The following is a 17,192-nucleotide window of genomic DNA, read 5'->3' as shown; positions in this document are numbered from 1 at the left end:
GGATGTAAAATTGTTTTGCTACCTGAATGCGGTCACAAAATAATTGCAGTTTACCAACAATTTCAAATTGGTGGTAAGCCATTTGCAAACAGGAAGGGGCCACAAGTGACCCCTCCCTTTTGTGAATGGGGGTGCCAACACTTTTTCAGAGCAGACAGTGAGTGATCCCAAAGACCACTACCCACTCTAAAGAAAAAAAAGAAAATATAACACTTTTCATTTTTCTTTTTTAAATGTATCTCATTTTCCTTTGAGGAGATAGGGCTTTATTTAAAAAAAAAAAAAAGAAAAACTGTTTTATTGAAGAAGCAGTCATAGACCTGGTGGTCTGCTGACCCCAGCAGGCCACCATCTCTGAGTGCCGGCCATTCCCAATGGGTCACAAATTGCGACCTGCCTCGTGAATATTAATGAGGTAAGTCAATTGCAACTCGATTGGCAATTGCTAAATGTGTCTGAGACACATTTGTTCATTTTAGTTTCGGACTCGCAAATTGCGAGTCGCTAAAATGTGCATTTTGTGAGTCTGAAATTGAAATGGTCCTTTATCACCCCACTAACATGCAGTAATTTAGCTGCAGACTGCATTCTTTAAGTAGCCTTAATTATGGATACTCTTCAGTATGAATTAAAAGTTCACTTGTTGCAGTTTAGAAACCTAAAGAGTCTTAACTGTTCTACAAAACAAAGTAAATACATAGAAATACTCACAAACATCTCAGACATTTTTGGAGAATTCAAGTAATATGAAACGTGAAAATTCACATTAAGAAATTTAAAACAATCCATCCCATCAAGTGAAAGTGACTAAGAGAAGTGTAAAGATGTTAATATAATATAGCAAAACTTAATTGCGAATTGCGGTTCTCATGTTCACATGGAATATTAACCTCCATTCTGTTCTCATATTAAATTTTAAGCACGTAGTCCGCAACCCTGCCAGTTCTCAACTGAAGCAGGTATAGATTTTAAGAGCAAAAACCAAAGGAAATGATGGACGGAGTGTTGAATATTGCAAGCACTCACCCCCAGTCAACTGATCTGGGTTTAATCCATCACCGTTCTTTAGCCCACTCTGCCACCCCAGTTCAGACATGGCCATATGCAAATCACTCTGACCCTGTGCCTCATGGGAACAGTCCAGCCCGAACTGCCAAGCCATGTCCTCCCTGGACCGGAAACAAGCTTCCTAGGACCGGTTTCTGGCATTTCAGCGGTTTTCAGGCAGGCTTGCTTGAATCCAGTGGCAAAGTGAGCAAGGGACTCACGTCTGAGCATACCCTGCCAACTTATGGCGAACAAAGCAAAAACCAAAGGAAATGATGGACGGAGTGTTGAACATTGCAAGCACTCACCCCCAGTCAACTGATCTGGGTTGAATCCATCACCGTTCTTTAGCCCACTCTGCCACCCCAGTTCAGATATGGCCATATGCAAATCAGTCTGACCCTGTGCCTCATGGGAACAGTAATTTAGCTGCAGACTGCATTCTTTAAGTAGCCTTAATTACGGATACTCTTCAGTATGAATTAAAAGTCCACTTGTTGCAGTTTAGAAACCTAAAGAGTCTTTAACTGTTCTACAAAACAAAGTAAATACATAGAAATACTCACAAACATCTCAGACATTTTTGGAGAATTCAAGTAATATGAAACGTGAAAATTCACACAAAGAAATTTAAAACAATCCATCCCATCAAGTGAAAGTGACTAAGAGAAGTGTAAAGATGTTAATATAATATAGCAAAACTTAGTTGCAAATTGCGGTTCTCATGTTCACATGGAATATTAACCTCCATTCTGTTCTCATATTAAATTTTAAGCACGTAGTCCGCAACCCTGCCAGTTCTCAACTGAAGCAGGTATAGATTTTAAGAGGACAAACTAATCTCTTAAAATCACTCCAAAAAGAGCGTCATATGTTGTTCAATGCCATTAGAGGGTTCTAAGAGCGATGGTCTGCAAACCACTTTTCAATTGTATACATCAAGTAATGGGAGCGCATTGGTACTATAATGAGAGGCCATTTTTGAATATCCATCATTTCAATGAACAGTTAGTCATGAGGGAGAAACATGTAGAGCCGGTACGTGTTCCTTCCCGATAAGAGACTTTCTCAAGGCTGTGAACTGACAATAATAATGTACATTACATATCAGTGTATTACTTGACCAAATGCAATAATGAATAAAATGCATAGGACAATATTTAGCTAAAACTAATAATAAATGAGGGTTTAGATGGAGAACTGGAGGTCCACGTTTTAAAGGGGTCATTATGTTGTCACGGAACACCATAGTGTGGACATTTCCCCAGTCACCAAAGTGGTTCATGCAAAGAGTGAGTGATTGTGAGCGTGAAAAGGGAAGAAGGCAATATTTTTCACTTCGTTTTAGAGAATTATTTTTGAACTCGACCCAAAAGTGAAAAGAGGATTTGAAATAACGTGCTAAATAATTAGCTTATCAGCATCCATAATAGTCCAAAGTAGTAATAGAAAAGGGATTGGTCTATTGTGACCATCTGTGAGTGATGGTAGAATGGGCAGGGACTTCAATTCTGACTTGTAGATATAAGTGCTAAACAACGAGAAATTAAAAAATAAGATGATGTAAGGAGATGTACAGGAGGGTACTAAGCAAGGTCTAGAAAGAAAATGTACTAACCAGCAGGGATGCGAGTGTATTTGTCATAATGTATAGTGGATGTAGTAACATCCAGTCAGTCTCTAGTATGCTGAAGAGTAGGAGATGACCTGCTGTCCAAAAAAGTGTATGGGGAAAAATATGAATCCTGGTGATCAAGTACTTAATTATAGATATGGCTAAATTGATAGACATTAGTAATTCCCACCAAAACATGGACATAGACATGCCCATTAGCTGTAATGAAGATGGCATCACCGGCGCATTGTTCCTAGGGTGCAACAGATGGTCTAGAGTTGCAGTGGTAAAGTGTGTTGAAATATGATTTTGCATAATCCGGGCAGCGGGACCAAGGTCAAAAGAGGTGTGAGAAATAGTAACGGTACGAATAAAAACAGCCAATCATAAATTGTGGTTAGACATGCATTGCAACACTCCCTGCTAGGCTAATCTCTGTGATAGTGTGTGGAAGTGTTGAAACATGAAGGCAGTGGCTGATCATTAACTCAAATGCTAACCTGATTGTTGTGAATTGGGCGTTGGCCATTTGCAGACATAAATCTCAGTTTAGTGAGTGAGAATTTGTTCTAGTCCGCAATGGGAAGACGATCTAAACAATGGCATAACACTTAGGAAGAACCTGCTATAGCTAAATTAATGTGAGCAGAAAAATAAATTAACTGCATAATTTCCAAAAAGCATAGAAACTGGTTATGGCAAAATAGATGTTTGAAGTTGTAGTTCTGAAAAACAAGGATGTCGCCCGAAAGACTGGGCATAACCCTTCAAGTAAGAAAGTGTATATATTTTTAAACACTCCAGAAGAAGATGTTTCCATAACTGGTCTCAGAGGTATAACAAAGCAGTGCATTAAATGTTGTTGTAGAACAATAGAAATGTCTCTGTTCAGTACAGCCAGTCAGATGAAAAACATTTCATAATGAACATTTTTTATAGTCACAGTTACTCATTGTTAGTTGAATTATAGTAGTCAATACATCACAATGTTGACAATATTATAGTACTATGATATAATAGAACTCTGGAGTATAATGAAAAGTGAAGTTATGAAGTACTCATTTTTTGATTAAGTGAGATCTGGAGAGTCTAGACATTATGCAACAGTCTAAACTACTGGTCCATCAGGAAGCAGTGTAACTCTCTGTCTTGATGCTTCCAGTAGTTGAACTGAGTCTGATTAACAATTTTGCCTAGATTTTGTATCATAGAAGGGATCTGTAGCCCCCTCTGAGATTAACACAAATGGGTGACAATGCATGAAATTGTATTGAGAAATGGCCATCAAATTAATGTGTGGTGTTATAATGTTTGCCCAAGGGTCATTTTAATCCTTTTTCGGCTTCTTGAATACACTCCTTAATGGATCAAATTATACTGCCCACATAAATAGTGGTGTCTCTGGAGGGGAGGGTGGGCCTATACCCCATCTCTGTTTGTACCGTGCCCACCCTCCCGTTGCACCACAGCTGCTTCAATGTGCCATGAGGCTGCACAGACAAACTGACACTGCACCTTGCCACATGCCTTAATTTGTCCAACTTCTATTCATTTGAAAGGAGCATTGTTTCTTTAAAATGTTTAAATATGAGTTTGAATGTATCTATGTGTGTATATATGTGCATATGCGTGTGTATATGTATGTGTGTGTGTGTGTGTATGTATATATATATATATATATATATATATATATATATATATATATATATATATATATTTATTACCTACTGGCAGTTGCCAGTAGTACCTAATTTCTGTTCAAATAGCGTTTTTTCTTTTGCCAATATCTTTGGCGGCGTTTGACGAATCATCGCGAAAGTTTCATAACTAGTGGGGCGCTCCGGTCAGCTCCTGTCTTGAACGTTTCGGGGCAATTAGTGAAGCGGGGGACGAGAAAAAACTGGGGTCCCAAAACGCGTTTTCCCCATGTTAATTTCCATAGGAAACTTTAGACCAAGCTACAGCCCGAACTGCTGAACGGAATTACACCAAATATGTCAAAAAGGTAGCCCTTGGTTCAGAAAGAGCCCTTTTGTTTAAATGGTGTAAATCCGTTCAGTAGTTCCTGAGAGATTAGAAAAAGATCGATATCTGAGCACCGAGGAGGAGTTGCGACTCCTCCCGGGCACGAGCTTCACTCTAATTGGCCGCAAACAGTCCAAACCAGGAAGTGTTGGCAGCCATTTTGTGACTCGGTAGAACTGAATCACAAGAAAACAGTGAAAAAGAGGTTACAAACAAGAAAAGGGGGCAGGGTAGAAACACCCTGACCCCCTAGGCCTGCTGAGGGGGTCCCACAGGGACACCCAGGGCCCAAAAAAGCATTTTTTTTTTAAAACGTCAGAATTCACGCTGGGTGCGCGAATCCTGCTGAGAAAAAAAAAAAAACGAAGCGCGGCCTCCCGCGCTTTAGTGTTAAGCCCCCGGGAGGGCCAGGTCCTGGAGGAAATCACAAATTATATAGCGGGGGCCCGCAAGGGCCCCCACAGCGCCAGGGACCTCCACCTATCCGGGGCTTGATTGATGATTTGCGTGGGGGCATGCAGCCCCGGGGACCACCACTTCCCCGGGGCTCTCATATTTTATAAAATAAAATGTGGGGGGGGCACGAGCCCCCCCCCCCCACATGCCCGGGGACCATCACCTCCCTGGAGCTTTGCAAATTAAACATGGGGGGCACTCAGCCCCGGGGACCGCCACCTCCCCGGGGCTCTGTTTTTATAATACAAATGTGTGCGGGGAGACTTCATCCACCGAGCAGCAGTGCGCCAAAAGCGGTGTTTGCAGCGTGGTGTAAAAAGGGGCGTGGCCTCGGAACACCTCTCTGCAATTCAGCTCTTTGGCACTTACTGGAGGTACCTGGTGGGCTAGTTGGCCCCCAGGGACACTCAGGATTGAAGGGGACTTAATCTCCCAAGTTACAATGTGCCAGGGGGCGCATTTGCACAGTGGTGCAGGGAGGGGGCGGGGCCTGATATAACAAGTGTGCAAACCGCCCCCTAGCGCGTTGTAAATTGGGGGAATAAGTCCCTTTCAATCCTGAGGGTCCCTGGGGGCCAACTAGCCCACCAAGTACCTCCAGTAAGCGCCACAGAGCTGTGTTGCAGAGAGGTGGTCCGAGGCCACATCCCTTTTTACACCATTCTGCAAACGCAGCTTCTGGTGCACTGCTCGTGGGGCGATGAGGTCCTCTGGTGTCCTGCCACCAGTATAGTATGTGGCCTCCTTGCTCGGATGTAATTACTGAATTTTCAAGGGTAGTTCAGGCATTTCTCATGGGTATGTCCTTTAATTGCTCCAGACCACTCAAGGGCAAAGCTGATTCAACAGTGGAACAATGCAAGGATAGTTGTGCCACAGCATGATCCCTCGAATGCTGTAGCCAGCCCCCCAATTCAACCAGCAATATAGAAAGTTGCATGGCTGCTCTAGAGGTTTAGCATACCAGCAGTGTCAACCTTCACAACTAGTGCAGCAGCCTATCAAGACTTTTTGCAGAAGAGGATGCAGTGTCAGTCAAAACCATTCACGCTATTAGGAGCAGCAGTCATGTACCTCCTTCGCCCCAGCAGCAATGGCCCTCAGCTGTTGTGATTTGCCCTTACATATCCAGCGTGAACTGTTAGAGGCAGGTTGCAATTGTTCCTCACTGGCTGGTGCATAATTTCAGACAGTGTAGTTTTGCAAAATGTTCAAAAAAAGATACACCCTACTTTTTAATTTTTTCTTCTGCCTCATATTTGCCCATCCAGGGCAGATTTCTTCAGCCCATGTCTCCATTTTAATGCAGGAGGAACCCTGCTCAAGGGTGTCATTGAGTGGGGGCTGGACTCTGAGACGTGTGAAGGATGTTACTCTTCCTTCTTTGTGCCAAAGGAAGACAGGTGCTTCAGTCGCCTATTGGACCTCCATCCATTGAACACCTTTCTAAAAAGATAGGCAATAATCACTCAGACACAGATGCTTTCTGCTCCAGATCCTGGAGATTGAGTGGCGCCCTTGGACTTGCAGGACATGTATTTTTATATACCTGTCCTGCAGTCTCACAAACACTGGCAGTGGTTCACAGGGTGAGCAGAACAATACAGCTTGTTCTACTGCCTAATATCCATACCCTTGGGTGTTCATGAAAGAGATGGTGGTGGTAACATCTCTTTTTTGAAGGTCGGGATACATGTGTCCCTGTACCTCAGCGACTGGCTGCTCAAGGCAGGCTCACTGCAGTCATTCACAAACCACCTCTAGATGACACATGCGCTCTGAGGTTTTCTATCAGCGAGCCAAAGTCCTTCTTGATTCCTACAGTGAGGATTGGGGCTGTCCTAGTTACGATTGCATATAAAGTTTTTTCGCTGCTGCAGGGAGGCGAGAATACTGAGGATTTGATTTGGTGTTTTGAGCTCCGTTGAGGGCCTTGGTGAGAATGGTTATGAAGCTTCTTGGTGTCCTAACCTTGTGCATCCTCGTTGTTTCGTGCAACATATTACACATGCGGGCCCTAAGTGGAACCTCAAGCTTCAGTGGGCCCAGCTTTAAGGTAATCAATATGACTCAATTCAGATTTCAGAAGAGATGACTCCAGACCAGTGGCGGTAGCAGATGAACACCAACTTGTTTTGTGGCACAACTTAGGGTTGTGACAGATGTGTCGCTGCTGGTTTGGTGGGCTATCTTTTAGAGGTGGGTATAAGAGGCCTCTGCTCCACCCATGGGACATGAACTAGAACATAACCAACCCTTTCTCAATAACCCGCACGCCACATGTGAATACAGTATGGGACCCTGCATGGCACTCATATGCTATACCATTTTAGGGGCTACCAGTGGGGGGGGGGGGAGTTGGGGAGGGTGGGAGGGAGTTATATAGTTACTAGATGGTATGCATTGTGGACAATTACCATTAACTTCACCTATCTTTCATAATGCTCAACGCAATGTCATGTATAAAGACAATGTTTGGTTGTATATGACGAAATGTCAACAAAGATTGTTTAAAAAAGAAAGAGGCCTCTGCTCACTGGTGGAGTTCCAGCTCAATATCACTCTGTTGGAACTTCATGCAATCCATTTGGCTCTTAATGTATTTTTAACAAACATCAAAGAGAGGCTTAAGCAGGTCCTCACAGATAATGACTGCCTTGTGGTACTGCAACAATCTGGGTGGAGGGCGACCGTGGATACTGTGCCAAGAGGCCTTGCATTTTGAGGGTGGCTGGACCATTGGTAGATCTCCCTGGTGACCAACTTCTCAATGCCTCGTCGGGAGAGCTGAGCAGGCGTTGACTGGTGAAGCACAAATTGTGTGTTCATCACAAGATTTTCTCAGAGCCTCATAGAACAGTTGGGTTTGTTCTGGTTCGATCTGTTTGCCACTGCTGAGAACGTACAGTGTCCCTGCAGTTCACTTTGGAAAATACAACGGGAGGTGCCTGCGAAGGGACACAGGTCTTCTGCATGCCTTCTCATTTTTGCTATTTCTATCTCGAATTCTGAGTAAAGTCAGGACAGATTCATCCCAGGTCATCTTAATAGTCCCAGTCTGGGCCATAAGAGGTTTGTAGTATCCAAAGATCTTGAGGCTGAGCATGTGTCCTCTAATCCAACTACCTGTCCGGGAAGACCTCATGTCTCAGTAACAGGGAAGGGTCATGTGCCCTTGACTCCTCAACCCACACCCGCACTCTTATAAATTGAGTCGCGACAGCGCAGTCACTTTGACTTGCCTCCATAGGTAGTGGATGTCATTCTTGCAGCTAGATGATCTTCAATGAAATCCGTCAGTGCTGAGAGATCCACCATCTGGCTCCTGTGCAGGCCCAACATTTGTATGTGTTCTGGGTTGTTTTGTTTTTGACACTGCATTTTGCTCAATCCTGCCGGGCTTTATGGTTTGAATCCACTCCTCAGACCCTTCAACTTTTTGGAGATATTGCTTTGATATCTGTTCTAAATTTAAGAAACGTGCAATTGGAAGGATCCATCAGAAGAACAAGTTACTTACCTTCGGTAGTGCTCTTTCTGGTCGATACTCTAACCACCATACCATCTCCAGGATCTGTTGAGTGGACATCTTCACATCTTAAAAGAAAGTTGCTAAGGTTGATTTCAGCACACTGTCACCAATAGTTTGTTTGTTTAAAGAGCTTCATGTCTGAGTGTGCAAAAACAGAAAGATTTGAAATATGAGTTTGGACCCCAGTGGTGGCATATATATATGCGACTCTGCTTTGTAACATCTGGGGCAGTGCAGCGTTGCCACAGAGCCATACTGCGCCGCCAGGAAGCATGTGGAATTCATTGCTGGGAGAATTTGCTGGATCCAGTCTTGTGCCTGGGATATTCTAAAGGTGAAGAATCTGCAGTTAGAGTATCCTCCAGAAAGAGCGTTCCCAAAGGTAAGTAACTTGTTCGTTTTGACTAGCGGTTCATGAAAACATGTGGACTGTCTTCCTTACTCTTATTTTCCTTGGTTAGGGATGTCAGTGTATGTAGAACCAACAAAGTCTGGACTTAGGATAAAGATAACCTTTTATGGTGTATTTGTCACAAGTTTTCTCTCTGTTACCCACACGATTGCCTATCTCCTGCCCTGTGACTAAGTAGTTGCTGAAAAGTACTAAGTTGGATGTCTGTGAGTGACTGAATGCTTGTAAAGATATGCATGCATAGAACCCTTTGCCTGTGGTTTGGCTCTTACAGTTTAAAAGCAGTCCCTCCCTACCCCCCACCAAAGGGTGGCACGGCATACCATGAGTTGGATTAAGAAGAAATACTAGAACCAGTAACATAGAGAAAACAATTGCTTTATTTAATATTCCAACATAAGAACATCAGTATTTTAGCCCCTGATCATGGCATGTCCCAGCATAGGCAACCACAGATCAGTTTACCGCATCCTTGGGCAAATGGTCTACCAAGTTTCCGGTTTTATTGGTGATATTGCTCATCAGTTAAAATACAGTTTCTTAGATTTAAGGTATGACCACGACATAGGATGAAGTTTATTCACTGATCAGGGTTGGTTTAAGGGGAGAAAACAGTGGCTTCAAATGTAAAGAGTATTTTTGTAAAGAGTGCTTATATGTTCAAATCATTTCCTTCATTGGATTGACCAAAATAACAAGTGTGGGGAATGTCCTCTGCCCTCATGTTCATCTTTCATAAGGAAATGAATGTACATATATAAAAGATGCAATGCTATTTGGCAACTTCATTTGCTGGCTTCAAAAATTGAGTATTCGAACAAATATTTTAATATGAAGATGAAATACCCTGTTCGAGGTATGTGTGGCTGTAGATACACATACTGTGCATACCCCTGCAATCCAGTATTAGGTCTGAATGTGTGCAAGTTGTTTTTCTTCGATTAAGTCTTTCTAGACACGAGGTAGAGTGACTCCTCCTCTCATGATAATGTGCATTGGTTAGATTATTTTCTTTCCACCGTCTGGTTCGGACGTGTGCTCCTGTTCAACTCTGTTGTGGTGCTTTTGTCAGTCATTGTACCTTCCACTCCGTTGGTATTGTCTTCTATAGCGTTTCTTTTTCTTATTTTCCCTTGCATAATGATGTTCATATTTCTATTGAGCCAGGTCCGTTTGGACCACGGCCCCCCCGGGGCCTTGCTCTTCTGGCCACAACCCCATCTCCAGCGTCTTTCAAGAATACCTCACTGGTGATGGAACGGATGCTTTTTTGGCACTGTCCTCACTGCCGCATGAAGTACCCTTGGACTGACTTGCAGGAGGTCGGCAATCCCTGCCTATTGCCGGAACACGGAGAGGTTGACTGCGGCGCTTGTCAGTCCTTCTGCTCCAAGAAAACTCTTTTCGACCATCGCGCACATTGGAATGTCACGGAGGAGCATGGAAGAGACACCAGACCTTTTCGGCTCCAGAGATGTCGAGGGAGAGCAACACACTCCGCCATCGGCAGAAGAGGCCTTCTCCATTGAAGGTAGCTCCGGATCCAAGATGGAGATAGAGGATCGCCCACCTACACAACAATCTGTGAGTACAGTACCCCTCCCCTCAACACCATCCCGAAATACCTGTGGCTAAAAAAACCATCTAGCCCCTCTAGAACACCAGACTGAGGCTTTCGGTCCGCCACACCTTCCGACTATGGCTGGTACTGAACAATTGCTTCAGATGCCCTAGCCAGCTCCGCCTCGGCTCCGAAGAAACCCTCCAAGCCAAGTGCTTTCGCCCCGACTACCTCTGCATCGGACTGCCCCTCAGTGTCGAGCCGAACCTTGGCACCGAACCAACACAGTGTCCGCTTCCTCCATTTCCACACTGAGCAGACCATCAGCACCGAAATGAAAAACCCTTTCAGATCCGAAAATTTCAAAACTAAATTCCGGCACAACAGTTGAACCCATCCTCCATCGATTGCAGGAACAGCTGGACTCCAGACAAAAGAATTCGTCATCCGACCTCATATGGGCCGCATCCTTGCACACCCTTCATCTGCTGCTGCTCCACCGTCCAAAAGACAGTTATCCTTCCAAAAAAGCCCTGGGCACTCCAGCTCCTAAGAAACTGCACAAGAAGGCTGATAAGGCAACCAGTCCCTTACCTCTTGTATCCCCATCATCATCACCACCACGACCCATTCCACCTCCTTTATCTTCCGCACCTTATTCTCCAGGGGACTCACTTCACATTTTACTTCCAGGGGTCTCCACAATCTGACACACCTGGCCATGGTGGGAAGGAGGGTACTTTCGACATTCCTCTATAGGGTGACCCATGGGATAACTATGATATAGACTCACCAGGGGGCACAATCCCTAATCTCTACTCTGCCCGGCCTTCCCCTCCTGATGGCTTTACATCACATCAGGAACTCATCGGTAGGGCTGCCTCCTTCCACCAGATGGAACTTCATAAGGATCCCTTAGAGAAGTACTTCCTTTTTTTAAACACTTTATTGCACTCACCGCTCCTCACAATATCTTCCAATGCTCTAAGGTATGCTTTGACATACCACATGCATTTTTAAAGACCCTGTCAGGGCTAGGGTCATAACGCCCATGGTGTACAAAAAGTACAAGGCCTCCTCATCTGACCCTTTCTGTATTCCGGGTCAGATGCCACCAGACTCATTAGCCATTACCACGACTTGTAAACTGGCACCCCAGGCCAGCGGAGATGCCTCACCGCAAGACAAAGAAAGCAAAAGAATTCATGTGGCAGCGTATAGAGTAGTGGTGCAAACAGTCAGCCATTAGCGTATTGGAAACTCTACGGGCCTCCTTGCGAGGTATGACCATGCCCACTGGGACAAAATGGAGGACCACCTTCAAAACCTCCCTGAGGAGCCTAGAATACAGGGCCAGCAACTTGTCTTTCAAGCTAAGCTTATTTCAAATGCATTCATTTGCTGTGTTTTAGATTCAGAAGACACTGCACCTAAGGGGTAAACACCAGCGTTCTCCTACGAAGGCATGCATGACTCTGTATTTCTGGTTTTAGATCAGAAGTTCAGCAAAATCTACTGAACATGCCTTTTGACAGTGAGCATCTTTTTGGCCCCCAGGTAGACCAAACTCTAGGCAAGATAAAAAAAGATACAGAGACAGCAAAAGCAAAGGGGCACTACAGACACCAATTCCTTTCGCTGCCCCTCCTACCTTGGAGGTTCCAAAACAACCTCCTCTGACACCTCCACTGCCTACCAGCACACCCAGTGTCAGCACACCTCTCGCTCTCGGTTACTTAAGGGGATCCTGCAGGGGCAATAACTCCAGAGGCGAGGGTAGTTACCCAATGGGAGGTACACCTGCTAACACACCCTGTCTTCCCTCTTCTTCCTCCCGACCAAATAACATCTGACGGGGGGATGTTTTCAAAATTTTCCACCCACATGGCCAACCTTACCTCAGCCAAGTGGGTGTTGGATATTATCCAACATGGTTATTGTCTGAAGCTCACTTCCACGCCTCCCAGCATTCCACCTTTCACACACAGGTTAGTAGAACATCAAACACTTCTCAAAGAAGAAGTCAAAGCCCTCCTCCTCAAAGGGGCTATAGAACCCTTCCCCATTCATCCGCAAGGCACAGGAGTTTACGCACTATACTTCCTAATAACCAAAAAGGACATCCCTAAGGACCATTCTTTACCTCAAGCCCCTTAACGAGTACATCTTATCAGAACAGTTTCATATTGTGACTCTTCAGTATGTCATTCTGCTTCTTCAGCAAGGCGACTTCATGGCTGTGCTAGACCTAAAGGACCCCGATTTCCATATTCCAATGCACCCAGCACATTGTCGATATCTCTGGTTTGTGGTAGTAGAATGACACTACCAATTCAAAGTCCTTCCCTTTTGGGTGACTACCACACCTAGAGTAGTCACCAAGTGCCGTGCAGTAGCTGCCTCTCACCTGCGGAGAGAAGGCATCCACGCGTTCCCATATCTGGACGATTGGCTTATCAAAGCCGCCACTCTTCAACAGTGTAAAAAACACACTCCGATCGCAATAGATCTGCTTCATCACCTAGGGGTCACCATCAATATCAACAAGTCCCAACCCCAACGGCTCCAGATCCAACCTTACATAGGAGCTATTCTCAATGCACAAATTGGCGTAGCCTATCCCAATTCTGCAAGGGTCCAGTCTTTTCAAATACTAATTCCCTTGTTTAAACCAAATCAGCAGCTTACAGTCAGAACAGTCATGTGCCTCTTAGGCATGATGGTCTCCTGCATAGCCACAGTACCTCATGCAAGGCTCCACATGCGTCTGTTGTACGAATGCTTAGCTCAACAGTGGTCTCAGACTGAGGGTCATCAGGGCAATCTAGTGTTAATTGCGCGCTGCACTCATCATTCTCTGAAGTGATGGAACTCCAACAACCTGTTGCAGGCCAGCCTTTCCTCAACCCTATTACGTGCACTATTCTTACAACAAAGCATCACTCGCAGGGTGGGGTGCACACTTGCATTATTTGACAGTGCAGGGCCTGTGGGAAACCAAATACCCAGGTCTCTACATCAACTACGTAGAGCTTCTAGCTGTTCACCTAGCATTGAAAGCATTCCTACCTGACATAATAGGCAAGGTTATCTTAGTCTGGATGGGTAATATGACAGCCATGTATTACCTACAGAAAAAGGAGAATACGCTCTCCTCAACTGTCTCAGCTGTCTCAAATCATCTGGCATTGGACTCTCCGTCACAACATCCACCTCTTAGCGGACTACCTCTAGACAATGGACAACAATTTTCCAGACTTCATCACGATGTGGCAACAATTCCACGAGTAGGAACTCCACCCACATGTCCTCCACCATTCCTGTTGCAAGTAGGGATTCCCTTAAATAGATCTGTTCCCAACCGTGGACAACGCCAAACTTCACATCCAGGTTCCCAAAGTCCAGCAGCAAAGTACTGTGTGTGAATTGGTGATGGACATTTGCCTATGCTTGCTTACTCTCCCTATTCTTCCATTTGTGGTTCGGAGGCTCACGCAAATGTCTCATGCTCATCCTGGTAGCTCCCACATAGGCTCGCTAGCCCTGGTTAACCACTCCCCTCGACCATTCTATAGTTCCCCTTGAGAATCTCCCTAAGAGGCCGGACCTTCTCATGCATTACCATGAAGAAATCAGGCACCCGGATCCCAAATCCCTCAATCTAGGAATTTGGCTCCTAGAATTTGGATACTTAAATCTTCCTCCTTAGTGCATGAACATTCTCAGAGAAACCCGCAGGCCTACCACTCTGGCAAGCTACGTAGCCAAATAAAAAAAAGGTTTGTCTGCTATTGTCACTCTAAACAAATTGATCATTTTAACACTACAATACAAAACACTGTTACTTGCTTCATTTACAGATCCGTGGCCTAACCGTCCCATTTGTACTGTTACATCTAGCTGCAGTAGTTGCCTATCTTCAATATATGTAAAACATTTTCTCATCAGAATACCAGAAATTGAAACCTTTATCGAAGATCTCAAAGAGTAATTCCACAACGAGTAGCACCTGCACCCTTGTGGAATCTTAACATTGTCCTCACATGAATCATGGACACTCCATTTTAGCCCCTTCAATTTCTCTCTTGGAAGGGGGCATTTTTAATTGCTATTATCTCAGTCAGGAGTGTTAGGGAGCTTCAAGCATTAAGCTTGGAAGAACCCTTCTTCCAACTCCATAGGGACAGGGTTGTCCTCCGCACCAACCCCAAATTCCTTCTAAAGGTAGTCTCTCATTTCCATCTCAGTCAGTCAATTGCTCAACCTACCTGTCTTTTTTCCACACCCAGACTCTGTTGCATAGTGGGCTTGACATACATTGGATTTCAAGAGAGACCTCATGTACTACATTTGATAAAAAAACATTAGTAAGATTCAACAACTTTTTGTTGCTTTTTCCCAACCTCATAAAGGGAAAGGATATATCCAAATCTGGCATTGCCAGATGGATAGTTAAATGCATTCAGACATGTTATGCTAAAGCTAAAAACTTTACCTGCTCCTCCTAGAGCACACTCTGCTCAAAAGAAAAGAGCTTCTAAGACCTTCCTAGGGAATGTCCCAATAGCTGACATATGTAAAGCAGCTACCTGGTCTACACCACACACTTTCACTAAACACTACTGTGTGGATGTTGTAGCACAGCAACAAGCTAATGTGGGTCAGGCAGTGCTACGTACGCTTTTCCAAACATCAAACTCCCACAGGGTAGCCACTGCAATTGGGTTGGACTGCTTTACAATCCATGCACAGCATGTATTTCTACAGCCACACATGCCTTGAATGGAAAATGTCACCCTGTAAGCATCTATTCATGGCATGTAGTGCTGTAGATTCACATGCGCCCACCCTCCTCCCCAGATACCTGTGGCCGTTGCAGGGATTTTTCTTTTTATATTTTTCTCCTCTTATGCATGGACATCTCTTTTCTTATCATGTTTGTTTCATACTCCATCCTCACTCACCTTGTGGTAAAGCAATCGAACAATGGAGTTTATGCCAATGCGCATTATCACTGAGAGGAGGAGCCATTCTACCTCGTGGCGCGTAAGACTTCTTTGAAGAAAAACAACTTGCACATATCTGAACCCAACAATAAATGGCAGGAGTATGCACAGCATGTGAATGCACAGCACTACATGCCACGAACAGATGCTTGCAGGGTCAATAACATTTTTATTTTTGTTGAATTTTCCACCACTGTGAGTTTTGATGTGTAAGAATTGTTTTAATATTATTAAATTTAGTTGAACATGTTGTTGCCTTTTTGCTTCGTACAGACACACCATATTTGCAAGCAATACTTCCTCCTTGCCCATCACAGAATTTGCAAATGCCACCACAAGGCAAGATCGGTTTGGTGGCCTTCATTTCTTTAACCCTGTTCCGTTGATGAAACTTGTAGAGGTAGGTTTAATTTTGTTGTTTATTTTGCCTTTGTGTCTTCTGAACGATTGCTGTCGTTGTCGTACAAAACATAGCCCATTGTATGGTCCTCGTTGACGAATTATGTTGTTGTAATTTTTCTACTCTGATATAGTCCTGCATTAAATGTTTCACACTGGCTGCCAGTGGTCAGCATCTTAGTAAGGAGAAATATGCGTGTAATTGGGAGGTGGAATATAACCCGTACTACCACCTTAACTCTGTAGATCCAGGCTACCGTGGAGGAATGAGAGTCCAAGATGGTCAGTTAAAGTAGTAAAGACAGGATAGTATGGATACCTAAACTACAGTTCATCTGGCAGAGAGAGAAACGGAGTGTTTGGAGAGGCAGTCTAAGATGATAAAAATGGGTAGAAGAGATTTTATTGATTTGTGGTGTAAAACAGAGAATGGTCAAAGAAAAGGATAGATTGCAAACATCCAAGACAGATATGAGACATTGGCTAGGTTGTTAGGCCACCAATTTGGAGACCAGTTGGAAAGGTCTTTACTGACAACAAGAACCTTCATTTTATCTTTGCTAGTTTTAAGCTACTTGTACCTCTTCCAGGACACTGTCTGAAAAACGGGAGGTGAAATGAATGCAGGAATTGGTTGCTGCAGATTCTAGATGTAGGAGAATTTAGGTGTCGCAGCATAGGTTTTCAGAGCGAACCACTATGAATGGATTTGGTCGCCCCTGGGGAGGACATAAACATTGAGCACAATAGGACCTAAGGAGGAGCCCTGTGGGACCACTCAGAATACAGGTATGAAGGAATATCTGAAAGGGGAAGATGAATAGTTTGGTACAGTCATTGAGGTGCGATGCAATCCAGGACACTGCCTTGCCAGTGACAATGGTATCTGAAAGCTGAGAAAGTAATATATTGTGGTGCTATAGTATTGAATATGGACAAGTGATCAAGGAGAATCAGATGGTGGTGCTTTCCTGAACCTCCAAGATTCTAAGGTAGCAGCCAAAGTAGTGTACATGCTATGTAACCGGCATAATTGATGAGAATCAAGAATGTTATGGTCCTAAATGGGGAAAAAAGGTATTCTATCTATTGATTTTCTCTTTGCAGTATTACAGGGCTCGAAAAACAATAAAAATTGT

General features: G+C 44.1%; 1 protein-coding gene across 1 annotated transcript in view; it reads left to right on the top strand.

Annotated features, from left to right (window-relative positions):
* The window catches only part of HADH (hydroxyacyl-CoA dehydrogenase), a 271,639-nt gene that overhangs the window by 96,277 nt on the left and 158,170 nt on the right, over positions 1–17,192 (top strand). The window contains exon 4 of the mRNA XM_085641388.1: positions 15,928–16,054. Within this exon, the coding sequence (XP_085497514.1) occupies positions 15,928–16,054 (127 nt within the window). The remainder of the gene's footprint in view (positions 1–15,927; positions 16,055–17,192) is intronic.

Source organism: Triturus cristatus, chromosome 2_2 (genome assembly GCF_964204655.1).
Source record: "Triturus cristatus chromosome 2_2, aTriCri1.1, whole genome shotgun sequence".
Classification (NCBI taxonomy): Eukaryota; Metazoa; Chordata; class Amphibia; order Caudata; family Salamandridae; genus Triturus; species Triturus cristatus.
Note: the sequence above shows the minus strand (reverse complement) of the source record. Positions and strands in the feature narration are given on the sequence as shown.